The following is a 22,367-nucleotide window of genomic DNA, read 5'->3' as shown; positions in this document are numbered from 1 at the left end:
AATCATTAAGTGTATCCATAAATCACACCAAGATATCCATTTTAAATCAAAATATCAATTGTATCTGTAGAACAAATCACAAGGGATATCCAATTTTTTTTACAAAGAAAACCAAGCATGAACTATTTTATGAAACTATCTTAAATTATCAAATATATTATTGAATCACAAAACATGTCCAAGAATTATTCCACAAATTGAGTTTAAGTAAAACAATTGAAGAATCAAACTCATTAAAATTGAAAAATATTACATCACATGAGAATAGTGTTGTTAATCATAAGTGAGGCTTCATTCTCAACCTTAGTTGAAAGTTTAAACTCTCATGGAATTGAAAAATAAAACAATAATAATTGAATCAAAGGAAATTGAGATGCTTACAAACTGAAAACTGTAAATTTGAGATCCAAAAGCTAGGAAAATCCTAAACTCTCTTCTTTCTCCTCTGAAATTTCGAAATCTGGAGCCTCCCGCACACTCGTTTACAAGAGAAAAAATATATAAAGACCAAGTCCCTAGGGATTTCGGTGCAGCACTTTCCTTATCAATATATAGCACAGTAAGGTCAAGACAAATTTCTCTATATATGGCGCCTCCATGTCTGGAAAGAATCACGTGTGTTTTTTGATTTGGTTTTAGGTTAGGAACAAATAATTATGCTTGCGCCTCTTCCACGTCTCACGTCTTCTTCGGTGCTGCTAGGTATATATGGAAAGTATCGTGCGTGTGTAAGGCGCTCTAGTTCCCGTGCTCACGTTCGTCCCTTATTTCTTTCCTTCATGATTTCTGGAATTCTTGCATTCAATGCCGCTTCCCACGTTCTAGTCTTGTTCGGTTCTGCATTGCCAGCAGTGTTACGTATCTCTCTCGGTTGCTGCTTTTCCTTTGAGGAAAACCTGTGTTCGGTGCTTTCTTTCCTTGTGAGGAAACGTGTGCTGCTTTGGAAAGAAATTATTTACTGCCTTGTGTGTTCGATACTGCAGGTCTGGAATAGGAGCATATCACGACAACTGCCTCGCTAGTTCTGGAGAGGCTCGTTCGAGTGTAGGTGCTGCTCCTTAAGGAAAATAAATCCGTGTCTCTTGGTCCCTATTCTGGACAGCAATGTCCATGTATCCAAGTTTGTGCTGCACCACTCACTCCAGGTCACGTGTAGATTCAGTGCTGCTTTAGTATGGAAAGTCGTGTCTTGATTCAATTAAAACTTATATTGCTCTCCCTGGGCGCCGCACGACCTGCTTAGGTTTGCTTTTAGGTTAAAAGAATAATGCTTTCAACTGGCGCCTCCTAGGTCAAGACAAAGTATTCTTTTGAATCACAATGGCGCCGCACCATGTTTGTTTTATTAGACAAAATATTATTCCTTCCAAAGATCGTCATTTTCTCTTGATGGCTTACAAAATACTAAAATATTAAAATTAATTAAAAATATTAGAAAATAATAAAGTTAAAGGTTTAAGAAATACAAATTAAGTGGTCCAAATATATAATACTTGGCACTCATCAAATATTCTCAAACTTACATTATACTAGTTCCTTAGCAAAACAAAATGAAAAACAAAATCAAAGTATGAAACATAAATCCGTTGTCATGGGAGAGACGATTACATTTAGCATATGCAACAAGCCTTTTAAACCCCTAGGACTCCCTAATAGACGAGTGAAGTCTCGTAAGGATTTGCCAAGAATAATACCCACAAATATTTTAAAACACTATGTTATTGACAAACAATAATTTCTACACAAACACATAGTTCATATATATATCATGAGCAAGTTTAACAAGATGAATATCAGACTCACATCATCAAGACATCAAAAACTATCAACTCATAGCTGAAAAATTGAGACAACATATGCTCTAGTAAGTGCAAAGTGAGATTAAAATAAATTCATGAGGTTTCAATTTTTTTCTCAAAGCTTGTGTACACCAAAATTCATAAAAATTTTATCAGATGAAAACAACCAAAACTTAAATCAATGTGTTTTTTTTTTTTTTTTGTATTAACTGTGCAATGTCCGACTCCATAGAGGTAATTTGTAGTCTTTCCCTTTCTCATCCTATAAAATTGTAAGTCAACGTTGACCAAGCTTTTGGCGTTACAACATTTTCTGTCGATGTTTACCACGTCCAGAGAAAACGCGTTCAACTTCGTACGGTACTAGTCTTTCGGCCGCCATATATAGCCAACAGCATCTTGATGAGCGAACTCTATATGGGGTTGGGGGTATAATTAAAATAAGTCGTACGGAATATAATAAAAGAAAAAAAAACTCGTTTGATTATGTTGCTCTCCTCATCCCTATTATATAAAGAGTAGCCATGGCCACCAATCTCTTTCAATCAACAACCCTCAACTACCTACGCCTACGTTTGAAAGAAAAGCCATGGATGTTTTACTGAGTTCAAGGCAAAGCTTCCTTTCTCTTCCACTTCCCCACAAACGGCAACGGCCTCCCGCCGGGCATGTATGTATTTCATGCAGAGCTACCAAAGTGGGTGGTGAAAAGAATAGCACCAGTACTTTGTATGAGATCCTTTCTCTGAGCCCGAATAACACGAACATGAAGGAGATAAAGAAGGCATATAGAAGTATGGCTCTTCGATATCACCCCGATGTTTGTCCTCCTCCCATGAAGGAAGAGTCCACCAGGATTTTTGTCCAGCTGCATGCGGCATACATGACGCTGTCGGACCCTGTGTTGCGCAGAGAGTATGACTCCCAATTGGGTTTGGGAAATTTCGAGAAACCATTGAAGATGGATTGTACTACCGATCATGTTACGAGAAGCAGGTGGCAAGAACAAATTCTTGAGTTGAAGAGGAGGTCCAGTTGCCGTATGGCTGAGAAGGAGGGGTCATGGGGGAGTAGAATAAGGGCCCAGAATACGGGGAAAAATTAGTAATATTACGTTTTCTTCTTAAGAAGATGCATGTTTTTTTATTTGTTTAATCTGTATTACATGTATTATCAATTATATTCATGTAAAGTTATTCTTACTTGACCGGATTTTATTTGTATAAATTCATGTGACTGTGTCATATATATTATAATTGTTTATGAAGATGGATTATCTTGAATTGTAAATATTCATTAAGGCTCAGGAAAAATTTGAAAGAAAAAAAAAAAAAAAAAAAAAAAAAAACATGAGGGAAATGAGTATATACACCCCCCCCCCCCCCCCCCCTACACCGAGGACTGAATAACGTGTAGCATTCTCAATGGAAAAGGAGTAATTAATTTTTGAGGAGGCCAAACTAAAATATAATAATCAAATAATTTTTAATTCTCTTTATACATTACATTCTATAATAAACATAATTACGAATAGAATGAAAGAAATAACTAACTAGAGAAAGAAATATGAGCGACGCCGCTGTGTGTTTCGTTTAAACTCCAAAACTCAAGAACAAGAATAAGATGCATTGAAGGGCAGCCTATGAAAACAGCCAAATAGTCTTTCGAAACAAACAGATAAAATAAAATAAATAAATAAATAATTGTAGAAAAAGACTTTGAAAAAAAAAAAAAAAGGCTAAAAGTTCATGCCTTTTCTAATTTCATGTGCTGTGGAGATAAACTGAGAAACTTAAGATTATAGTAATATGTTAGAGTTTGAAACTTTCATTTTTGTGGTTGCAACATGTAAAATAAACTAGAGTATTATTGGAATAAAGAGAGTTTGCCAAAAAAAAATTTGCATGTTTTTATGCTATGCTTTCATGATACTTTTTCTTGTATTTTTTTTATTGCATCTTTGAGATATATTCCCAACAGTTCTGTACTTACGATTTGGAATTGGCCTTTTATTCTCATTCTTGTTGGCCCAAGGGAATAGGAAGCTGCTGGAATGGACCTTTTACTCTCATTTTCTTTTGTCCACACTCGTGGCGAAAGGGAATGGGAGGCTACTAGAATGTACTTTTACTTTTATTCCCGTTGGCCCGCACCCGGCCGTGGCCCAAGGGAATGGGAGCTGCTAGAATAGACCTTTTACTCTCATTCCTATTGGCCGACACTCATAGCCCAAGTGAATGGAAGGCTACTAGAATGGAGAGCCTCAATGCCTATGGACAGCCTAGGACCACACACAATGGGTTCCCTTCCGAACTCGAGACCTTGCCAGCATAACCTAACAAGGCACAACCTCAACACCTACGAACAACCCAAACCCAAGCGTGCTGATCACGCCTCAAACCAATCTTGCCAAGACCATATGACACTGTACGAATCACTAGGAGACATCACCCTGAAAAGGGAAGAATCTTATAAGGAAAGAATCACGAGAAACCATAACGTTGGGGAAGGAAATTACTCATCTCCAACAAGCAACTACACCTCATTTGGAAAGCCTTAAATGGCCAACGACATGCCTAGCTCCCAAAATTAAGGAAACTCATGCAGATTGGAAAGCCTTGGAAACGTCGAAGTCGATCCAGCCAAAAATCACTCCTTTAGACTTTAAGGGTGGTTTTATAAAACCCTAGGCAGAGCCCTAACCTAAGGTACCTACTCTCACATACTCAAGTACTCTGCTTACTCTTGATTGTTGTGCTTTGTTTACTGTTATTCCTCTTTACTTATTTACTAACTTTAGCATTAGAGGTGGTGTCACTGTCATCTCGCTCCCTCCTCCCCCTCCCTTGCACGGTGCACCACATCTAATTTCCCATCTACCTTATAGGATCCCAAGACCACTGGCCGCCAAACGTGACAACTGAATTAATAGGATTAATTGAAAATTTAAATCAATCAAAGTTGTAAGGAACAAAGGTCACGTTCGGAAATTCGTCTATTAACGTATGGTCAATCTATGTCATAAGGAACCACCAAGACACTCGGTCAAAAACACGTTTGCACCTGTTCAGACGAATCTATCTCTTAAGAACTGATTAGTGAGCCCCAAGAGCCTCGTTTCCAAATACTTTCGATGGGGTCGAGACAAGAAGCTTTATTGGTAGCCCCCGGGAAGCTCATCAGCAAATGGGTTCGGACAAGTCCAAATGCCACTACCAAGACACTCATTCGAAACACGTTTGCACCTGTCCAGACGAATCTATCTCTTAAGAACTGATTAGTGAACCCCAAGAGCCTCATTTCCAAATACTTTCGATGGGGTCTAGACAAGAAGCTTTATTGGTAGCCCCCGAGAAGCTCATCAGCAAATGGGTTCAGACAGGTCTGAATGCCACTACCAAGACACTCATTCGAAAACACGTTTGCACCTGTCCAGACGAATCTATCTCTTAAGAGCTGATTAGTGAACCCCAAGAGCCTCATTTCCAAATACTTTCGATTGGGTCTAGACAAGAAGCTTTATTGGTAGCCCTCGAGAAGCTCATCCGCAAAGGGGTTCGGACAGGTACAAATGCCACTAGGGTTCAAGGCATGAAACCCTAGCCATGTCCAAACGAGACTCATAACCCATCTGGACACTGCCAACAACATTACACTTGTCAGTGTATTGTCAAAGGTCAAGATTTAATTTCACTATTTTCCTCTTTTTCTCATGAAAAATTTAGAATTAAATATAGACCGTTGAAAAAAGTACAACACATGCTGTAGTTTTTTATACAACATCTAAGCCAAATTCCAATTACTTTTTTGAAAACGTCTTTTAAAAAAAATATCTATTGATCCTCTTAACCTCTTATGATCAATTTAATTAGGTTAAACTCGACCTCGGAAAAGGAATTCTTGAGCCGTGTTCAAACGAAGGTTTAAAGCTCGGCTCGAGTTTGAAGCTTTAACACATATATGATGTAGCTAAGCCCAATCTGAATCCAAAAATACAAAACATAGTTCGGCTCAACACAGCTCAACCCGAATACAACCCATATATAACGGCTCAATAGTTTAATACATCCAACATGGAATCAGTCGCCAATAAGTCCCCTTTCTTTTGAAGCCTTCAAAGGACGACCGGAATCTTGAGCATTCTCCTCCAAAACAAAAGGAAGTGAACATAGCGCCCAAACCCAAAAGGCCTCTTTGACTGATACGACCAATGTGGGCCGTGTATGCATGTATGTTTCCTTGCCGACCAGCAATAGTCAAATTAATCTTTCTTAATTCTGCTTAAACTGGTCTACGTACGGCACGACCTAGCCTGTTCGTTTATAAATATGAAACCACGGTGACTGACCCATTTCTACGAAGGTGCTTTCCTAGATCCAAACGAAAGCCAGCATGATCAAAACTGTCCAATCATTTTTGACGTCTTTCTTATCTTTTTCTTTTTCTTTTTCTTTTTCTTTTTTTTCTTCTTCTTCTTCTTCTTCCTTTTATTTATTTTTTTATTTATTTATTTATTTTTCAATATAGTAATCTGGCTTCTTGAGTTGCTACATGAAAATTGATTAGTCTCAAAAAAAAAAAAAAATACATTAACCACTGATTAGTGTTTTTTTTTTTTTGTTAGGTATGCATTAATTTGTAGAAAATTCATGCTGTTTTGCTTTATATATAAAGTTTGTTTTAAAAGACAAACTTGGAGCACACCTTTAGTTATACGTCACGGGGAGGCACATTCAAAACAGTAAAAAGAAAACAAAAATCTTGTTCGCAAATTCAACGTTGATTTCCTTACTTAATTACAGATCCCTGATTACCCAATAAAAATATGGGCATAGTTTGCTAACGCACATCTTCTTCTTCTTCTTCTTCTTCTTTCTTTTTAATAAAAACATTAATATATAACTTTAAACATAAAAAATTATTTAAAATTCTTTTTATATTTACATCACATCAAAAAACAAAACAAAACAAATGCCTAAAACACGTACGTTATCAAACCAACCCGTATGTGCTTTCAGGACACTTGCTATTCGGCCCTGCCGAATTGCTGTGTATTGGATCCTGCATTATGTTATCTTTTTCGTTGTCAGTGACTACCATGAATGTCCCTTAATTTCTTGTGATTCTGAGCCGGGGCTCCATATGGTCCTTTGATAAGGGGATCCTTGGATATCTGCCACAGAAAAAGGAGGCTTGAATTTTGGTACACTGAGAACTGTGAAACGGTTTGGCTAGCTAGGAAACGGATCCTATTCAATTGAGCTGAATTGGAGAGTATCCAGTTAGTTATAAGTGTAGGGACATTTTTGTCTTTTTACATTATGTTTATCATATCTTTCCTACTAGTGTTTATTCCCTATCTTAATTATTCTAGGGTTTAGTCTTGAGTTTCTTGGTTACTACTCATAACCTCTCTATATATAAATGTATCTTGTAATATATGTTAGATATGAGAACAAGACTTAATACAATGTAGTCTATTATTCCATTTCGCTCTTTCTCTTCCGCTCTCTTTCTTTCACATATATTCTCTGTTTCGTATATTTATTTAACATGGTATCAGAGCCACTTTCTTGTGGCCTTTCAATGAACGTCATTGACATTTTCAGGCCTCCTTCATGTGTTTTACGACTGTCTCATAATTCCAGTCGTTCACATGTCGCCTCCTACTTCTAAAATTGTCAGTCTCTTCCATGCCTTCATCGCAGCCACATCTGGAAAAACAATCCCAGAATCCGTTCTGCAAGGTCCAGATCTTATGATTTGGGGAAGATCCGCCGACGACGACAGCCGCACGGGCCTCCACGTGCCGTCCCACCTTTTTGCACGTGCTGTCACGCGCCTCCACTCTAGGCCAATTCCCTCTGTGACAGCATCAATCCGTAGATCCGTCGTAGAGCTCTCCAGAGCTGTCCAGAATGTCTCCATCAAACTACTCATGCACCCCCACGCGCTATCTAAAGTTCTGGATCGCTTCTTCACACACTGCTGCGCCGCTTCCCACCGATCCAGTGGTCCGATCATCCCAGTTGCAACGCCGCTGCATAGATCGGCCACTGAGGATTCCGGAGACATCCAGAAACCGCCGATTGGGTGATCCACGCGCCTCCAGAAGTTGCTGGATCTCTGTCTCACGCACCCACACACTGCCTCTCAACTCGGTTCAGCCGCCCAAGCCAACCGGGTCCGGGTCCGGATCCTCCAACCGATTCAGCCGACCAAGCCAACCGGGTCAACTTCCATTTCAACCCGATCCAAAACCAATTTCTAACTCGGGTCATTGGGTTTCTTAATAGGTCCAATACCGGTTTCTAAACCGGGTTTTCGAGTCATACCATATTCAATGGTCCATGGGTTTTTGGCACAATTAAACTGGCCCAATTGCCTATTCCATTAGGCGCCATTCTTAGGCCCAATTCAAGGCCCAAGCATTCACTACCACCAGCAACTAGTAGCCGCGTCCTCCCCCGTCTGCCACCACTGAAACAACTTTTTCGACGACCAGAAAAAAAAAATTAAAAAAAAAAAATCCCTTTCTTTTTCCCAAACACAATGTTACACTTTTAGTTTGAGGAGGTTGTTCGAATAATATCGTTATATTCTTTATTAGGTTTATTAACTTTCTAAGATTATTTCCTTCCTATTGTATTCTAGGGTTTACTCTTGAGTTTCTTGGTTACTACTCATAACCTCTCTATATATAAAGGTATCTTGTAATATGTTAGATACGAGAACAAGACTTAATATAATGTAATCTATTATTCCCTTCCGCTCTCTCTCTTTCACATATATTTTCTATTTCGTATATTTATTTAACATTCACCATGAATGTGAATGCTCGTAGTTTGCATGCATGACAAAAAAGAAAAAAAAAAATTGTACATCGCTTGGGCAAATATGTTTTTAATAAGCTCTCTAGTTTAGTCCCCCAAATAGGAATGTACTTGCAGATACGGTTATTTGCAACATCTGCAAAATGAGGATATTACTTGTAGATATCCGCATTATGTTTTTACTATCCGCATCCACACGATTATTGTGCATATTATCTGCTATCCTCATATTATGTAATGGTCTTTTGGGCTTTCTTTGGGTCTATATTATATATGGTCTATTTTAAAAGATTTTAAAAATTATTTAGGCTTTCTTTGGGTTTGCTATCCTCATACTACCAAGGGGAAGATCTAACAAAAGATACAAATAAGTGAGAAAGCTGCTAATCAAATTAGCGGTAACGGCCCAAGCAATGTTGTGAACACATCGATTTGCGCTCTTATCAATTTTGGTAGCAATCCAGCTATCAAAGCAGCTGAGAAAACCAAATATATCAAAAACAATAGAGACAATTCTCTAATTATTGGTGAAGTGATATTTTTGGAGGCTAAGAATGACAAAAAGTGAGTCTCCCCCAAAGAGAATATGGTGGCATTGTGTTGCTTGGGCTAATTTAACCGTATGGATGGCTACAAAGTCTTATTTTCAAATTTCTCAACAAGTGAGGCCTAACATATAAATTATTTAATTGAAATGAAGCGTAAATTATAGAGTCAATGTTCGAACTCAAGACTCTTTAATACCATATTAAATCACCTCTTATTAAGCTTATAGAAAATAATAAATTAAATCATTTAATTAATATTCTAATACTAAACTAGCAAAATATCGGTTGAACACTAACTCAAATCGAATCAAACCTTACTAGCAAAGCTAGTAGCATATCATTTTTTGTTTTCGTCTTTTACACATCTTTCGTCAATCTCCATACAAGAAATGTGCAAATCAATCATTAAATCTTAAGAACCCAAGATTCAATAATAGATTTAAAATAAAATAAAATAAAATAAACAGAAGATGTTCAAGAGAATAAAAGCAAACATTTCTCACGTTCGTATCTTTAAACACCATGCACACAAATAGTAATTAACAAGATTTCTAATGAAGTTCTAATGGTTAGATCCTCATCCTCTCGTGCAATTAGCTTTGTAACAGTCCTGGTCCCGTGGACATGCGTTAATTAGTTGAGGCCGGCCACCTCACCTTAGACTCTGGTCACGCTTATCTTGAGTTTGGGTTGGACTAATTAAGGCCCAAATTCAAGCCCCAATATGAGGCCACCTCAGGTTAGCTCAACCTGGAAAAAGCCTTAATAATATTACATGCTAGTATAGTTTGTCTGTGCAATTATACTGGTTAGCTATGAAGAAGGTATTGGAAAATAATGATGTGAAACCACAGAAATCAAAGAAAGTAAAAAATAAAAACTGTATGAAAATTATTGAAATCTTGTACAGTTAGGCGAATATTAATTTGTCTCTTAAACAAATATTGTATTTCACTTAAACGATAAGTTTTACAAAAAGGAATACAACAATTTTATCCTCAAGATACTGCCCGAATATAGTGTGCAAATTGCAAATTCTGAACACTACTCTGAATAAGAAATTCTGTAACAGTAGAGAAGAAGAAGAAGAAGAAGAAGAAGAAAAAAAAAAAAAAAAGATTAACCAAAATATGCTGGAAAAATATCTTTTTATATAAATTGTAGAAAACAATTTATAGTAATTTCTAACTATTGAAAAAACAATTTCTGACTGTTGAAAAAATAGCTAGAAAATATAGTTTCTGACAGTTGAGAAAACAATTAATTATTCAAAAAATATTACTGCTAGAAAAGCAGTTGTACACATCAGAAAACAATAAACTCGCGTGCAACGATGCGCAAGTACTAAGTGCGTCTAAAACGTCAAAACAACTAAGTGACACGCGTGCATGCAACAACCAGTACTTTGCACTGGGTGACACAACTAGTACATGTGTACTCAAAATCCTATCTAATATAATAGCAAGATAAATACTTATAAAGTATACAAAAAACTCATAACTTTTCAATGTGAGACAAAAAGTAATTGAAAAAATATAGAGAAAGTTGAAACATTCAAATTGGAGGGAAACTTAAATTTTCATGAAATAATTTTCAACAAAAGGGTCAACCATAATTGATTGTCAAAGGTTTAATTTTATAGATTGAGTTGGAGAGAACGAGGTGGGAAAGATTCAAGAAACGTTAGCTAATGCTGCTAATTAATGATAGGGGTGATGATAAAAGGGATAAACGCTAGGTATTAAAGGAAAGTTTGATACACTATAGGAATGAGTATTATCATAAGGGAATATTATATGATGAGTAATGATTCTTAAACTACTCTTATATAACTCTTGCACAACTCTAACTAATTTTTTTTATGATCAACAATTGGATTTGTTTTCCTACATGTGAGCCATAAATATTGAGAAATGATCCTTACACTCATTTCTCACAACAGTCCCACAACAAGCTGATGTGGCTAGTAATATTTTATTATTTTTTTACAAAAAGAAAACAAAAAAAATAATAAAATATTACTAGCCACGTCAGCTTGTTGTGGGGCTGTTATGAGAAATAAGTGTAGGGATTATTTCTCATAAATATTTAATGGTTGATCTTTAAAAAAAAGCTGTTAAAGGTGTGTAAGAGTTGTGGAACAAACATTATTCTTATATCATTGGTCTTTGTAGTTGGCCTAAATTACAAATTACTCATTGTGATATAAACTATAGTTGTAAAGATCCTTGTGGTAGGCGAAAATTACAAATTACTCCCTAGAGTCGTTTTTCGTCCACAAACTTAACAGAAACTGTTAGGTTGTCACGTTAATCCTATAAAAATGCGACACGTGACACTCTTAATAATAAAAAATAAATTAATATATTAAAAATTAAAAAAATCAAATTTTATTATTATCTTTTAAAACGAAAATGAAAAGTGGGGTTTGGGGTGACTTGCCACCAACCCCCTACCCTTGGGTGGCAAGCGGTCACCCATGGCCCATGGGGGAGGTGGTAGGCCACCCCAGAGATGGTGCTGGCCACCTCTAGGAATAGCTAGCAGGCCAACCTCCAAACCCTCTTTTTTCAATTTTTTTTGTTAAAAAAATGAAATTAAAACGTGACACTTGTTACTCTTAATAAAAAATATATTAATATATTAAAAATTAAAAACCTAAAAATTAATATATACGGATGTGGTTATTAATCACACCCATGTGCTATATATATATATACTTATGCTCAGTTTCCTTCGGCGTAAAATGTTTTTGCATTTTTCGATATTTGGTGGGGGCAAAAATAATGGTCAAATCATTTTCAGTTTGACCATAAAAGCGTCTTTAATTTTTAGAAAACGATTTTACGGTTTTGAAAACCATAAATCGTTTTCTGGATTTAAACTCTTCATTTTTGCACACACGTTTGTGAGAATCTACTACCGCCGCAGGAAAATCATTTTTTCTTAAAAATGATTTCGTCAATAATATTTTACGACATAAAATATTTTACATCGAAATAAATTCACTCAAACAACAAAATTTTGGTATGTAATACCAAAATGACATCATTTTGGATTAGGTATAGATTATGTTCCTTTCCAACAAAAAAAAAAAAAAAAAAAAGGGTAGAGATTATGTTTACATTGGTTTGGTTGGTTGTGTTGCTTTCTTGTATAAGAGCATCCGAAGTAAGCTCTCCAAATTTTCTCTAAATTTTAACTAAAAAATCTAGTTTTGTTATTTTAACTACTAGTTTTAACAAACTTCATACAACAAACTCTCCAAATATTTCTCTATTTTAACTAGATATTAATTATTTATTGGTTTTAAGCAACCACTCCTAACAAATGAGGAGAGATGAAAAATGAAAAGTGAAATGAAATGAGAGAGAATTGATTAAATATTCAATAACTCATGAAATTTGTGAACCAAATTGGAGTAAAACATAGGAACCAAAATAGAAAAATTATAGAGAATTTGTTGAAGTGGACTTTTTTTAGTTTTTCGCCAAATTTTTGGTGAAAATTTTTAAATGAAGAGCTCACTAGGGATGCTCTAATACTAGGCAAAAAGGCAAAAGTAATTTAAAATCAATATATTTTCAAAATATTATAATTTAAAAAAATTTAAAACAAGCCCAAAACACTAAATATCGATCTAAATTATTTTTAAAATCGTTTAAAATATGTCCAAATAGATAACCAAAGCACGTGCAAAAAATTGAAATATGCTCATTACTTAATATGCGGATAGCGAATAATAACTGCATTTAATAACCGTACGGATATGGTTAGTAAAAACATGAAAGTGATATCCTGCGTTTTTGCATTTTAAGAATATCTAAAAGTGATATCTGCATTTTGCACATGCAGCTATAGATATTGAAAATAATCGCATTTACAAGTATACCCCTAAACACAACATGGGAATAGAAACATTAATATACATTTTTTTGTCCAAATAAAAAAAGGCACCGACAACAATCCCGTCAAGAAACCCTGAGAAGAAGCCGTATCCATGGATCACGTCCTCCTCACAATGGGGTAAACCAAGGATAAGGAGGAATCTTAGAATCTGAAGCCTCTTCAGCTTCTTCAATGCCGACAATCAGAGGTACCTATAGATCGAGGCCAAATTGTCGACACTCCACATGTAATAGCCCGAACAAACACGTCAAAAATCTATAAAAGAAAATTTAATAACACATATAATAACAACACAGAGAAAATTTAGGTTCATGGAAATAATAAATGTGAGATGATGTGAAAGTAAAAATAAGCCTTTGAATCGGTAGATATAAAAAAAAAATAAATAAATATAAGTGTTAATTCAATGGTTAATTTTTACTATCACATCATCCAGTTGAATGACAGCTATACAAGAGTCTACTAATTAGAATTACTCAATAAATTTAGACAATCGTAACTCAATTATGGGGAGCTAATAATTAAAATACAAACAAACAATGGAGGCTTTAAATAAATGAGGACTTAGAACACTTATAATTTCAAGATTCAGATGCACCATTTGAACGCCTCAAGCAGCATTCGAACGATGCCATGTCAGAGTGTGAGAACTTTTGGATCACCATTCTAATGATTCATGTCAGCAACCTAATATGGACCAACCGCTATAGCAGTACATGAACCGTTTAAACGGTAAAAGCCTGCGTGCAAAAAATAATACTTCCAAAACTTAGACCATTTCGCTCACCCACCTAGCAGCCAAGAGAGAGAGAGATGAAGAACTGAGTGATTTTTAAGAGGTTTTGGAGCAAATGATGAAGGATCTACACCAATGAGGGTAAGAACAGTAAACCCTAATCTTAAATTATTGCTAATCCACGTATTTAAGCATATACTTTATGTATGGGTGTGTTTAGAGTATTAAAATGGTAGATCAAGTTGAGAGATTGGTTTTTCTCAAAGAAAGATCCTAACTTTGTGAAACACACGAGGTTTTGAACGAGATGGCCTATTATTATAGACTAAGACAATGTATTATCATGGATCCCTAAAAATTTTAGCAGACCATTTGCTGTTGGAAGTAAAAATGAGCATAAAAGTTAACAACTTAAAAGGTTTTTGATATTTTAAGACCTAATGCTGTTAAAACTCATAAATGTGGTAACCATAGGACCTTAGGACACCTAAGAAACGAGTAAGAGGTAAAATATTTTACTTTGATGGAAAGAAGCTTGGAAATGGCATTCCTTGCAAGTGTACGAACGGTACCACGATCATTCTAAAGATGTGTGGACCGTTATAACGGTCTATGTCAGTGTTTAAAAGTTATGGGTCAAAATGTGGGATTAAAGGTTTTAAGTGATAATTAGGGTTTTATAACTTTTTTTTTTTTTTTGGAAGGAAAGATCAGTCTTTTGTTAATCAAAATAAGGGTACATAACAATCCACCATAAAGGTGTACATACAACACCACAATAAAGGTGAATACCCCACTTGAGTCAAATTAGACTCAAACTCCAACAAACAGTTGCTAACAAAGAAACCTAGCCAACCAGAATGATGTCTACTACGTTGACATAAGGTCTAAATCCTTGATCTGGGAGTAGGTCAGCCATTCTGGACAAATATAAATGACTAGATTAATACAAGTCCAGAGCAAACTGTCGAAAGAAACACAAAACAAACCAACACAGAAAACTGGCATCAGAAGTGCCGTCACTGTCGCCGGCGCGTGGACCACACGCGCCACCACCAGGGACCTCCCTCTTCGACAGACAACCGCCGGAGACACCCGAAACGCCAAACACCACCAGCCGCACCCTGAAAATCATATCATAGCCCTCACGCACCGGAACAGGGAGAGACCTCCCTTGCGTGTGCTGGCCAAGTGCTGAGCAGGAATGCACGACACGGCCGAAGCTGGGGGCTGCTGTACCGGAAGAGGCCGGCGACCGGAGTGGAGAGGTGGGTGTCTTGAGAAACTCAGCCGAAGTGCGTAGATCTGACTCCAAAGAAAATACCAAGGAAGCACGGTCAGACACTTTGACGTAGACACACCAAGAGGTCGCTCCCTAACACCAAAACTTCCATGCAATCTTCTGTCAAAGGGACAAACAAACACTGTCAGAAAACTGGGGGGACAAAAACTCCACAGCTCTAATGACTTAAGGACACCCAAACTTCATAACAACAAAACAAAGAAGAAAACTAAAACTAAAACTCCCTGGCCCAAGAAGAGCTGAGGGAGAACCACCACCGGGAGGGAGAAGGCGCGTAGCGCCACCCCCCCCCCCCCCCCCCCCCCCCCCCCCCGGGGTTTTATAACTTAAGAACTTGACTAATGATGAGTAAAAAAGTAGATTAAGAAGTTAAGACTTATCAAGGAATTCATATTTGGAATTAGCGCTCAAGGTAAGTAATTGCTCATGGGAATACCTAAAAATTTATGAATTATGAGCACGACTATTTTTAATATGACAAATGTGCATTTTGAATATATATGCATAAAATCCCTTTAATTATATGTTGTCAGTCCTATATTTTACTGAGAAAACAATTGATTAAATTGCATCTTAATTTATCACTGTGTTTTATTCATAATCGAATATGTGAAATTGGAAATAATTTATGATGATTATATGACATGGCCCCATGGAAAAAAGAAGAGAAAAATATCGGACATATGCAGACAAGTTTAAATATATTTGATCATATAGCCCAATTGTTGATATGAATAATGTTTTACCCTAGATCTGATAGCTATTGTGATTGGCGCAACCATCTACAGGATGGGGTCCTCAATTTCTGTATCACTAGTTGAGTGTCACCAGGAGTTTTGACTTGGTCGAGCAATTAGGGAATGGTTGGCTATGTGTCTCGCCCGTTGGTCACGGGGTTGTACAAAATTTTCTAAAGGATGCACAAACCCTACCATAAAGAGGTTAAGGGTAGAGATATGCGATATGGGGGATGGTTATAAATGTTGATATATGAATTAGTATAACGTGTACTTCATCAGCATGAATTTCCATCTTTAACTGTTGTACAACTTTTTGAGTATAAAATCATGATTCTTTTCCCAAACACATTGCTCCTAAATAGAAAAGGTTAAGGTGATGGTTTCCTTAAGCATAACTAGTTAAATTATACTGTAATTTACCCTTATTTCTGCCACTGCTCAATCATTCCTTGCAATGATATTTTGCACATGTTTTCACGTGTAACCTCCTATAAATGATACAAAATTGGCTCATTGTATGATCGCATATCAGAAATTGCCACATAATTAAATTGCCACATATCAGAAATATGATCGCAAACAGAGTGTTTAGAAAACAGAGTAATATTGGATTTAACTTATGTTGAATTGTATTCGATGAATCAAAAACTTATAAAAAAATTTCAAAGATTCAGGTATGGGTATTTTTGTAAATTCTATTAAATTCTAATCAACACTTAAATTTTAGCAATTTTTTTTTTTAATAAAAAAATAGGTATTTTTGAAATTTTGACAGAATTTAACAAAAAAATTCTAATGAATTGTTGAAATTGAAAAAATAAATAAAAAATAGATACTATAAATTGACAATTTTTAAAATTTGATTACATTTTTTTCAAAATAATAAAAAATAAAGAGTTGTAGGCAAAGTTCTCCTTAATTACTTTCTTCATTATATCATATCAATTATTTTTTTTATTACTATTAAAAAAAAAATCATCTCAAAATTTTTTGAAAATTTATTTCAACTTTATATCACATCAATCACTTTATATTATCATTTAAAAAAAATGGAAGAAATTTTTTAAAAAAAAAAAAAAACTAGTTTCTTAGGACTATATGTCCGAATGGTGTGTTGCTGTTGCCCGTTGGCATATTCTGTTTACAAATGCCGGTAGCAGTCTAGTTTAAGCGAATTATGTTGACCAAAGTTAAAGATTGAAAATAGGTATACGGAGATAAGAAGCCCAAAGCCCAATCATCTAAGGAAATCCGGTGGTCAATATTAAAATAGAAAGTTGTTGAAGGCCTAGTAAAATTGTGTCTACTTGATAAGTTACCAATTTGTAAACACAAAGTTATTTAGAAGAAAATCGATATTAGTTTTCTCATGACTCAAAATTGAGTAGATTCTTGTTTTCGTAAGGAAGAAAAGAGAATAGATTTCTTTTAAATTGAGTTGCAAAAGCTTTATCTAATTCGGTCTATAAAAATATCATATGTTTCTTTACATGTAAAATGCATATGTTATTTTCATAGCAATGACAAATTAAAAGAAATTTATTAAAGATGCGTTATGGTACTTAAAAACACATATTTCTTTCGTACAAAAAGACACATTAAATTTTTATTGGCTGTTATTCCAAAGCATGCATTTTTTCTCTGACTTGCATTCAAGGATGCCATTGTTACTAGGGAGCATATGTGCAGATTGAGTTATGTCTCTTCTGTCGCTCATTGCAGGAGAATAGAGACCATTTTTTTTTTTTTTAGTGTAGTTTAAGCATGAGAGTTTGGAAGGCTTTGATGGCTGATTGTAGGATAGTTGATCCTCTGTTATCTTGGAATACAGTTTCTATTTGGAGTTTGCAGTATATGAAAGGAAAAAAATGTGAAAAGCTATTGCTATAAAACTTTGCTTTGCTGGAGTAACATTCCCAAGTCTGAAGAAGGTTTACTGTCCAAGATTAGATGGGGAGTTAAAGTTCAATTGTTAGCCAATTTCCCTTCTAAATAGACTTGTTTGTCTATTTAGGGATGATCTGGTTGTTGAGTTGTTTGTTTTCTAGTTTAGTTTGCTTGGAGGGCTCTGTGTACCCTTTTCCTTTGTTTGGTGTTTTGTGGAAGTTGTTTGACTTTATGTTGGACGTGATTCCAGTGTTTATTGGAGAGTTGTATTGGGTTGAGTTTGGTCTATAAAGCTTTAATTCAACCAAAAAAAAAAATAATAAGACACATTACACTTGGAGAAAAACTATGTCCGTAAAGGGATACGTGTCCTCCAAACTGGGTTGGAAGAACCCAGCCAATAAAAATGTCATATGCCCCTTTGCATGTAAGATTCACGTGTTTTTTTAATAGCAAAAACAAAGTTCAATGAAAATTTATTTAAAAAACATGTAGTTATGGCATGCTATTAAAAAAACATCTATATCTCACATGCAAAAGGGCACATAACATTTTTATTGACCAGGTTAAAAGCCTCTCACTCTATTTGAAAGAAATCTTTGTCCGGAAACATATAAATATTCTTTTTTTTATCTCTTTTTTTTTTTTTTCCCCAGGGATCAGGATGCACGGCAATTTTAAAGAAATTGCACATCCACAATTTTAACAATCCAGGCCGTTAGTTACAAGGACGGCATGGAATATGCCACGTGTAAAAAGTATTGGATTTCAAAAATTGAACCCAGCCTCTTTTTGGTTTCGAACAAAAATCACTCAGTTTCTCTTTCATCTCTCTATCTCTCGTAGTCCCTCCCTCTCTCTACATTTCTCCCTTGCAGAAAGTATAACTTTCTTTGAAGCTTAAGAGAGTTTACACCAAAGCAATATCTCTTCGTTTACAGAAAGAGCAACGCCATAATCAATCACAGAGGCAAGCAAGCTTTTCTCTGTTTTTTAATTTTTTTTCCTCTATGATTTCCTTAATCCTTTTGATCTAATTTTTTCGCCGACCATTTTTCTTGTTACAGAACTACCGATTCTCATTTTTCTCTGACCGGGTCTGCTCAGTTTCTCTTAACTCTTGAAAGCGATTCGTCAAGAACGGCAATTGCTACGAATAGATTGACTTGAAGCTTGGGTCATTATAAGTTTTCCACAACTATAATCAACATGTTTAATCAAACTAGCTACTAGAACCTGGAAAAGCCATAAATGTTGCTTTTTTATCATACCGTTTGAAAAGGAGTGGTACAGTTCCGTCATCAAACACTAACAAAAAGAGACCCAAACAGAGTTTATAGCAAACCCATTAAACTTTTGAAAAGAAAAAAGAAATGAATTCAGAGACGAAGAAGGAATTTTGACAAAGACGAACAAGAAGAAGACAATGAGGAAGAAGAAGACGGGGAGGGCCTTCAAAATTTAAGAGAATGGGAGAGAATCTAAAAAATGTTAAAAACCCATAAACTAAAATTTAGATCGAAAGGATACCATTGAGCCAAAAAAGAAAAAAAATAGAGAAAACCTACCTATGTTGATTGAAGAAAATGAAGAAGAAAACCTTTTAGAGTGAAAAGAGTTTTTGATTGTTGCAAACTTGCGGTCTGAATGAGTTGCAGAAAGATGAAGAATGAGAGAGAGAGAGAGATGTAGAGAGAACCGAAGGAATTGAGAAAGCACGGATCGCTGATGAGGTTGGGACGTGGATTGATGAGCTGTCTTCTTAAAAACCGTTATTTTAAATGGACGACTTAGATTAAAAAAATTGTGGATGGGCAATTTCTTTGAGATTGCCAGGAATCTCAATCCTTCCCCCGAGGGGTGGGGGGGAATGTGTCCCTATTTAATTCCCTCTTGTTTCCTCGAAACTCTTATTCTTGTTTCCTCGTAATTTTCCATTGTTTAAAGAACAAGTAGATAGAAATAGATTGAAATAACATTATAAGAACAATCCAAACCAAACCTTCAAGTAGGTTTCAAGTCATTCGATCCACTTAAAAGAGATAGAAAAACTAACGTTCATACATAGTCTCAATTGATATAAACACGACAGATTTCCCTCACATCACTTCTTCTTTCCGCCCTAAAAAATTGACACTGCCATCCGCTCAGAAGCTAGAAAATGAAGCAACCGCTAAGCCCACAATAAGTAGGAATCCGGCTGAAGTGGTGAGCACTGAAGAACCTGAGACCCCTGGGGATGGAGTTGGGGCTCCCTCATTCCCTCCTGCTTGCGTCTCCGGGGCAGCAGCAGAAGCCGGAGAATCTTTCGGTGAGAGACCTGAAACTACAAACAACAAATATTTTATTTGAATTTCAAATCATATCGAGTACAAACGAGTACAAGCACATTCCACATACTGCATTTAAATTTCAAATTCCCAGATTCACACCAAGAATCAATCGTCGTTTAAAAATGAGTAAGGCTAAAAACCAAATTGTTATTTCACAACTATCTCACAATTCTGATGTAGCAATCCCAACGAAACATCTCAGTCGGTCCTCAAAACTTGCCTGTCTAAGAAGTGGAGATTCTCTAATAATGATAATGACCCTAAGGCCAGTATATTAGAGTTTTCCTATTTGTTTTGGATAATATAAAGAATAATGCTAAAAACTACATTCTTTTTTTTTACAATTATTTCACAATCAGTCCCTACCAACTCTTTTAACCGGGACCGATCCAAGGAGTAATGTTGCATACCACATTTTTATTTCACATAGATGACATGGCATCTCAACCCTAACTAACTTTTGAATTAATCCTTATTAAAAAAAAAAAAAAAAAAAAAAAAAAAAAAAAAAAAAAACCCAAGGGTTGGTCAGGCTGGCACGTCGACATTATAAATAATTGTGAAATAAAGATATGGTATATATCATTAAGAAATAATAAACTTACATCTTTTGTACATCTCCATACAATCAAGTTTTAACCCAATGTAGGTCTCGTCCAAATGGTAGATTTAAAAATGAAATGTACAATAAATGAAAAAATATATATCATTTCTCTATACAATTACTCTGATCTAATGGTTGGTTAAGAGTATCACTATCAGCATCGTAGGATAACTATGAAATAGAAATATAGTTTATAGCATTCCTCAATACAAAATTCTTGACTTATCCAAAACAAAACAACTTTGACATGTAATTTATATTTATTTATAAATAAAAGCTCAATAATGCGTTTAAAAGTTGCTGCCAAGATATAATAATAATCGCCAAGTCTTCATGACTTTAAAAATGACTAGCATAGGGAAAGTTGGAAGGCCATCGCCTTTATCCCTCCCTCAATTAACGTAATTTCTACTACATCGGTCAGTGTCCTTCAAATCTCATCATAAGAACCTTTTTTATTTTTTATATTTTTTTACATATAATAATTGTAACTTATTCCTCTGGTAAAATCTTCAATCGATCAGACCAAATCCAGAATGCCATTGATAATCAACTGAAAATGTTACTAGAGACAGAAAGAATTCACCTTCTAGGTCAAAATCAAACAAAGTAAACAATACGAAACCCACACAGATTATCTTTATATATAAGAAAGATAGTGCGAATCAAGATGAGGATCAAAACATACCAGGAGCATCAGCAGGAGTCAAAGACACTGCAAAACAACAAAAACCCACAAAGTTAATCACTAAAAACAGTAATTTTTCCAAGAGAAGGGAGAATAATTAGTTGGATCTCAGAAACTTTCCCGAGGAAACAGCAAGAAAGGGGAAATTAGAAAAATAGAAGAGTGGGGTATGGTGAAAATGACTGACATGCGCAGTTAGCGGCGGCGGGAGCGGAGACTTTGCAGGCGGCGGGGAGGGTGTTAGCCTTGGTGACATTCAAGACGACACCGAGAGAAGCACTGCTCTTGAAGGCCTCACAGAGGCATGCGGCATCAGCCTTGAGCACAGTCTTGAGGCCAACGCAGCAACCACCCTCTGGCTTGGTGGTGGTGCTGCCGTTGGTGACAAAGGACAGGCAGTCAGCCATGTTCAGGATCAGGCTCGAACAGTCCACGGACGGTGCAGGGGCGTGGGGTGAGGACGCACCTTGGGCATAATCAACGGCCCAGATGGCCAACAGGCAAAGAAGAACAGAAAGGTTCAACTTTGCTGCCATTTTCTCTATTCAGAGAGAGAGTGAGCGAGAGAAGTTTTCTGAGGTTTAGAAGAATCGTGGGAATGTGGGGATTATGGGATTGTGGGAAGGTGGGGTGTTAAATGCGCGTTAAATAGGGTTAGTGGGAATATCTATGATGATGGGAGTCTTTGACAATGGCAAGTTTGAAACAGGTTTTCTGAACTTATTATGAGGACTGTGTGAGAGAGAGAGAGAGAGAGAGTGTGTGTTCTGGCTTTATCAAAAGGTGAAGGGGTTAATCTATATATAAATATAAATTTTTAAAAAAAAAAAAAAAAAAGGTAATGGAGTTTGCCATGTGGGCACGGTGCAATGAAGATGGTCCTACACGTGTCATGCTTGTATGCACCAAGATCGAGGATGGCATGCTAGGCCAGACATGGAGTACTAAAACCAGAAGAAAAGTGTCTAGTTATCCCCAATCTCAGGA

At 36.0% G+C, this 22,367-nt stretch overlaps 2 protein-coding genes across 3 annotated transcripts; one reads left to right on the top strand and one right to left on the bottom strand.

The window, feature by feature from the left end:
* The first annotated feature begins 2,391 nt into the window (after positions 1–2,391).
* On the top strand, positions 2,392–3,003 carry LOC133881414 (chaperone protein dnaJ 20, chloroplastic-like). Its single transcript, XM_062320351.1, has one exon. It carries the CDS (start codon positions 2,566–2,568, stop codon positions 2,902–2,904), a length of 339 nt encoding a protein of 112 aa, XP_062176335.1. The 5' UTR covers positions 2,392–2,565; the 3' UTR covers positions 2,905–3,003.
* Positions 3,004–19,708: 16,705 nt separating this feature from the next.
* LOC133882505 (non-specific lipid transfer protein GPI-anchored 31-like) lies at positions 19,709–22,144 on the bottom strand. 2 transcript variants are annotated; one of them, XM_062321692.1, is made up of 3 exons: positions 21,568–22,144; positions 21,381–21,407; positions 19,709–20,075 (listed from the first exon to the last, which is right to left on the bottom strand). In XM_062321692.1, exons 1-3 carry the CDS (start codon positions 21,914–21,916, stop codon positions 19,903–19,905), a joined length of 549 nt encoding a protein of 182 aa, XP_062177676.1. In that variant the 5' UTR covers positions 21,917–22,144; the 3' UTR covers positions 19,709–19,902. The 2 variants fall into 2 exon arrangements, with proteins under 2 accessions (XP_062177676.1, XP_062177675.1); XM_062321691.1 differs by having other exon boundaries at positions 19,709–20,081; positions 21,568–22,140.
* Between the last annotated feature and the right edge of the window lie 223 nt (positions 22,145–22,367).

The sequence above is a fragment of the Alnus glutinosa genome, chromosome 11 (assembly GCF_958979055.1).
Source record: "Alnus glutinosa chromosome 11, dhAlnGlut1.1, whole genome shotgun sequence".
Taxonomy (NCBI): Eukaryota; Viridiplantae; Streptophyta; class Magnoliopsida; order Fagales; family Betulaceae; genus Alnus; species Alnus glutinosa.
This window is presented reverse-complemented; position numbering and strand designations above follow the sequence as displayed.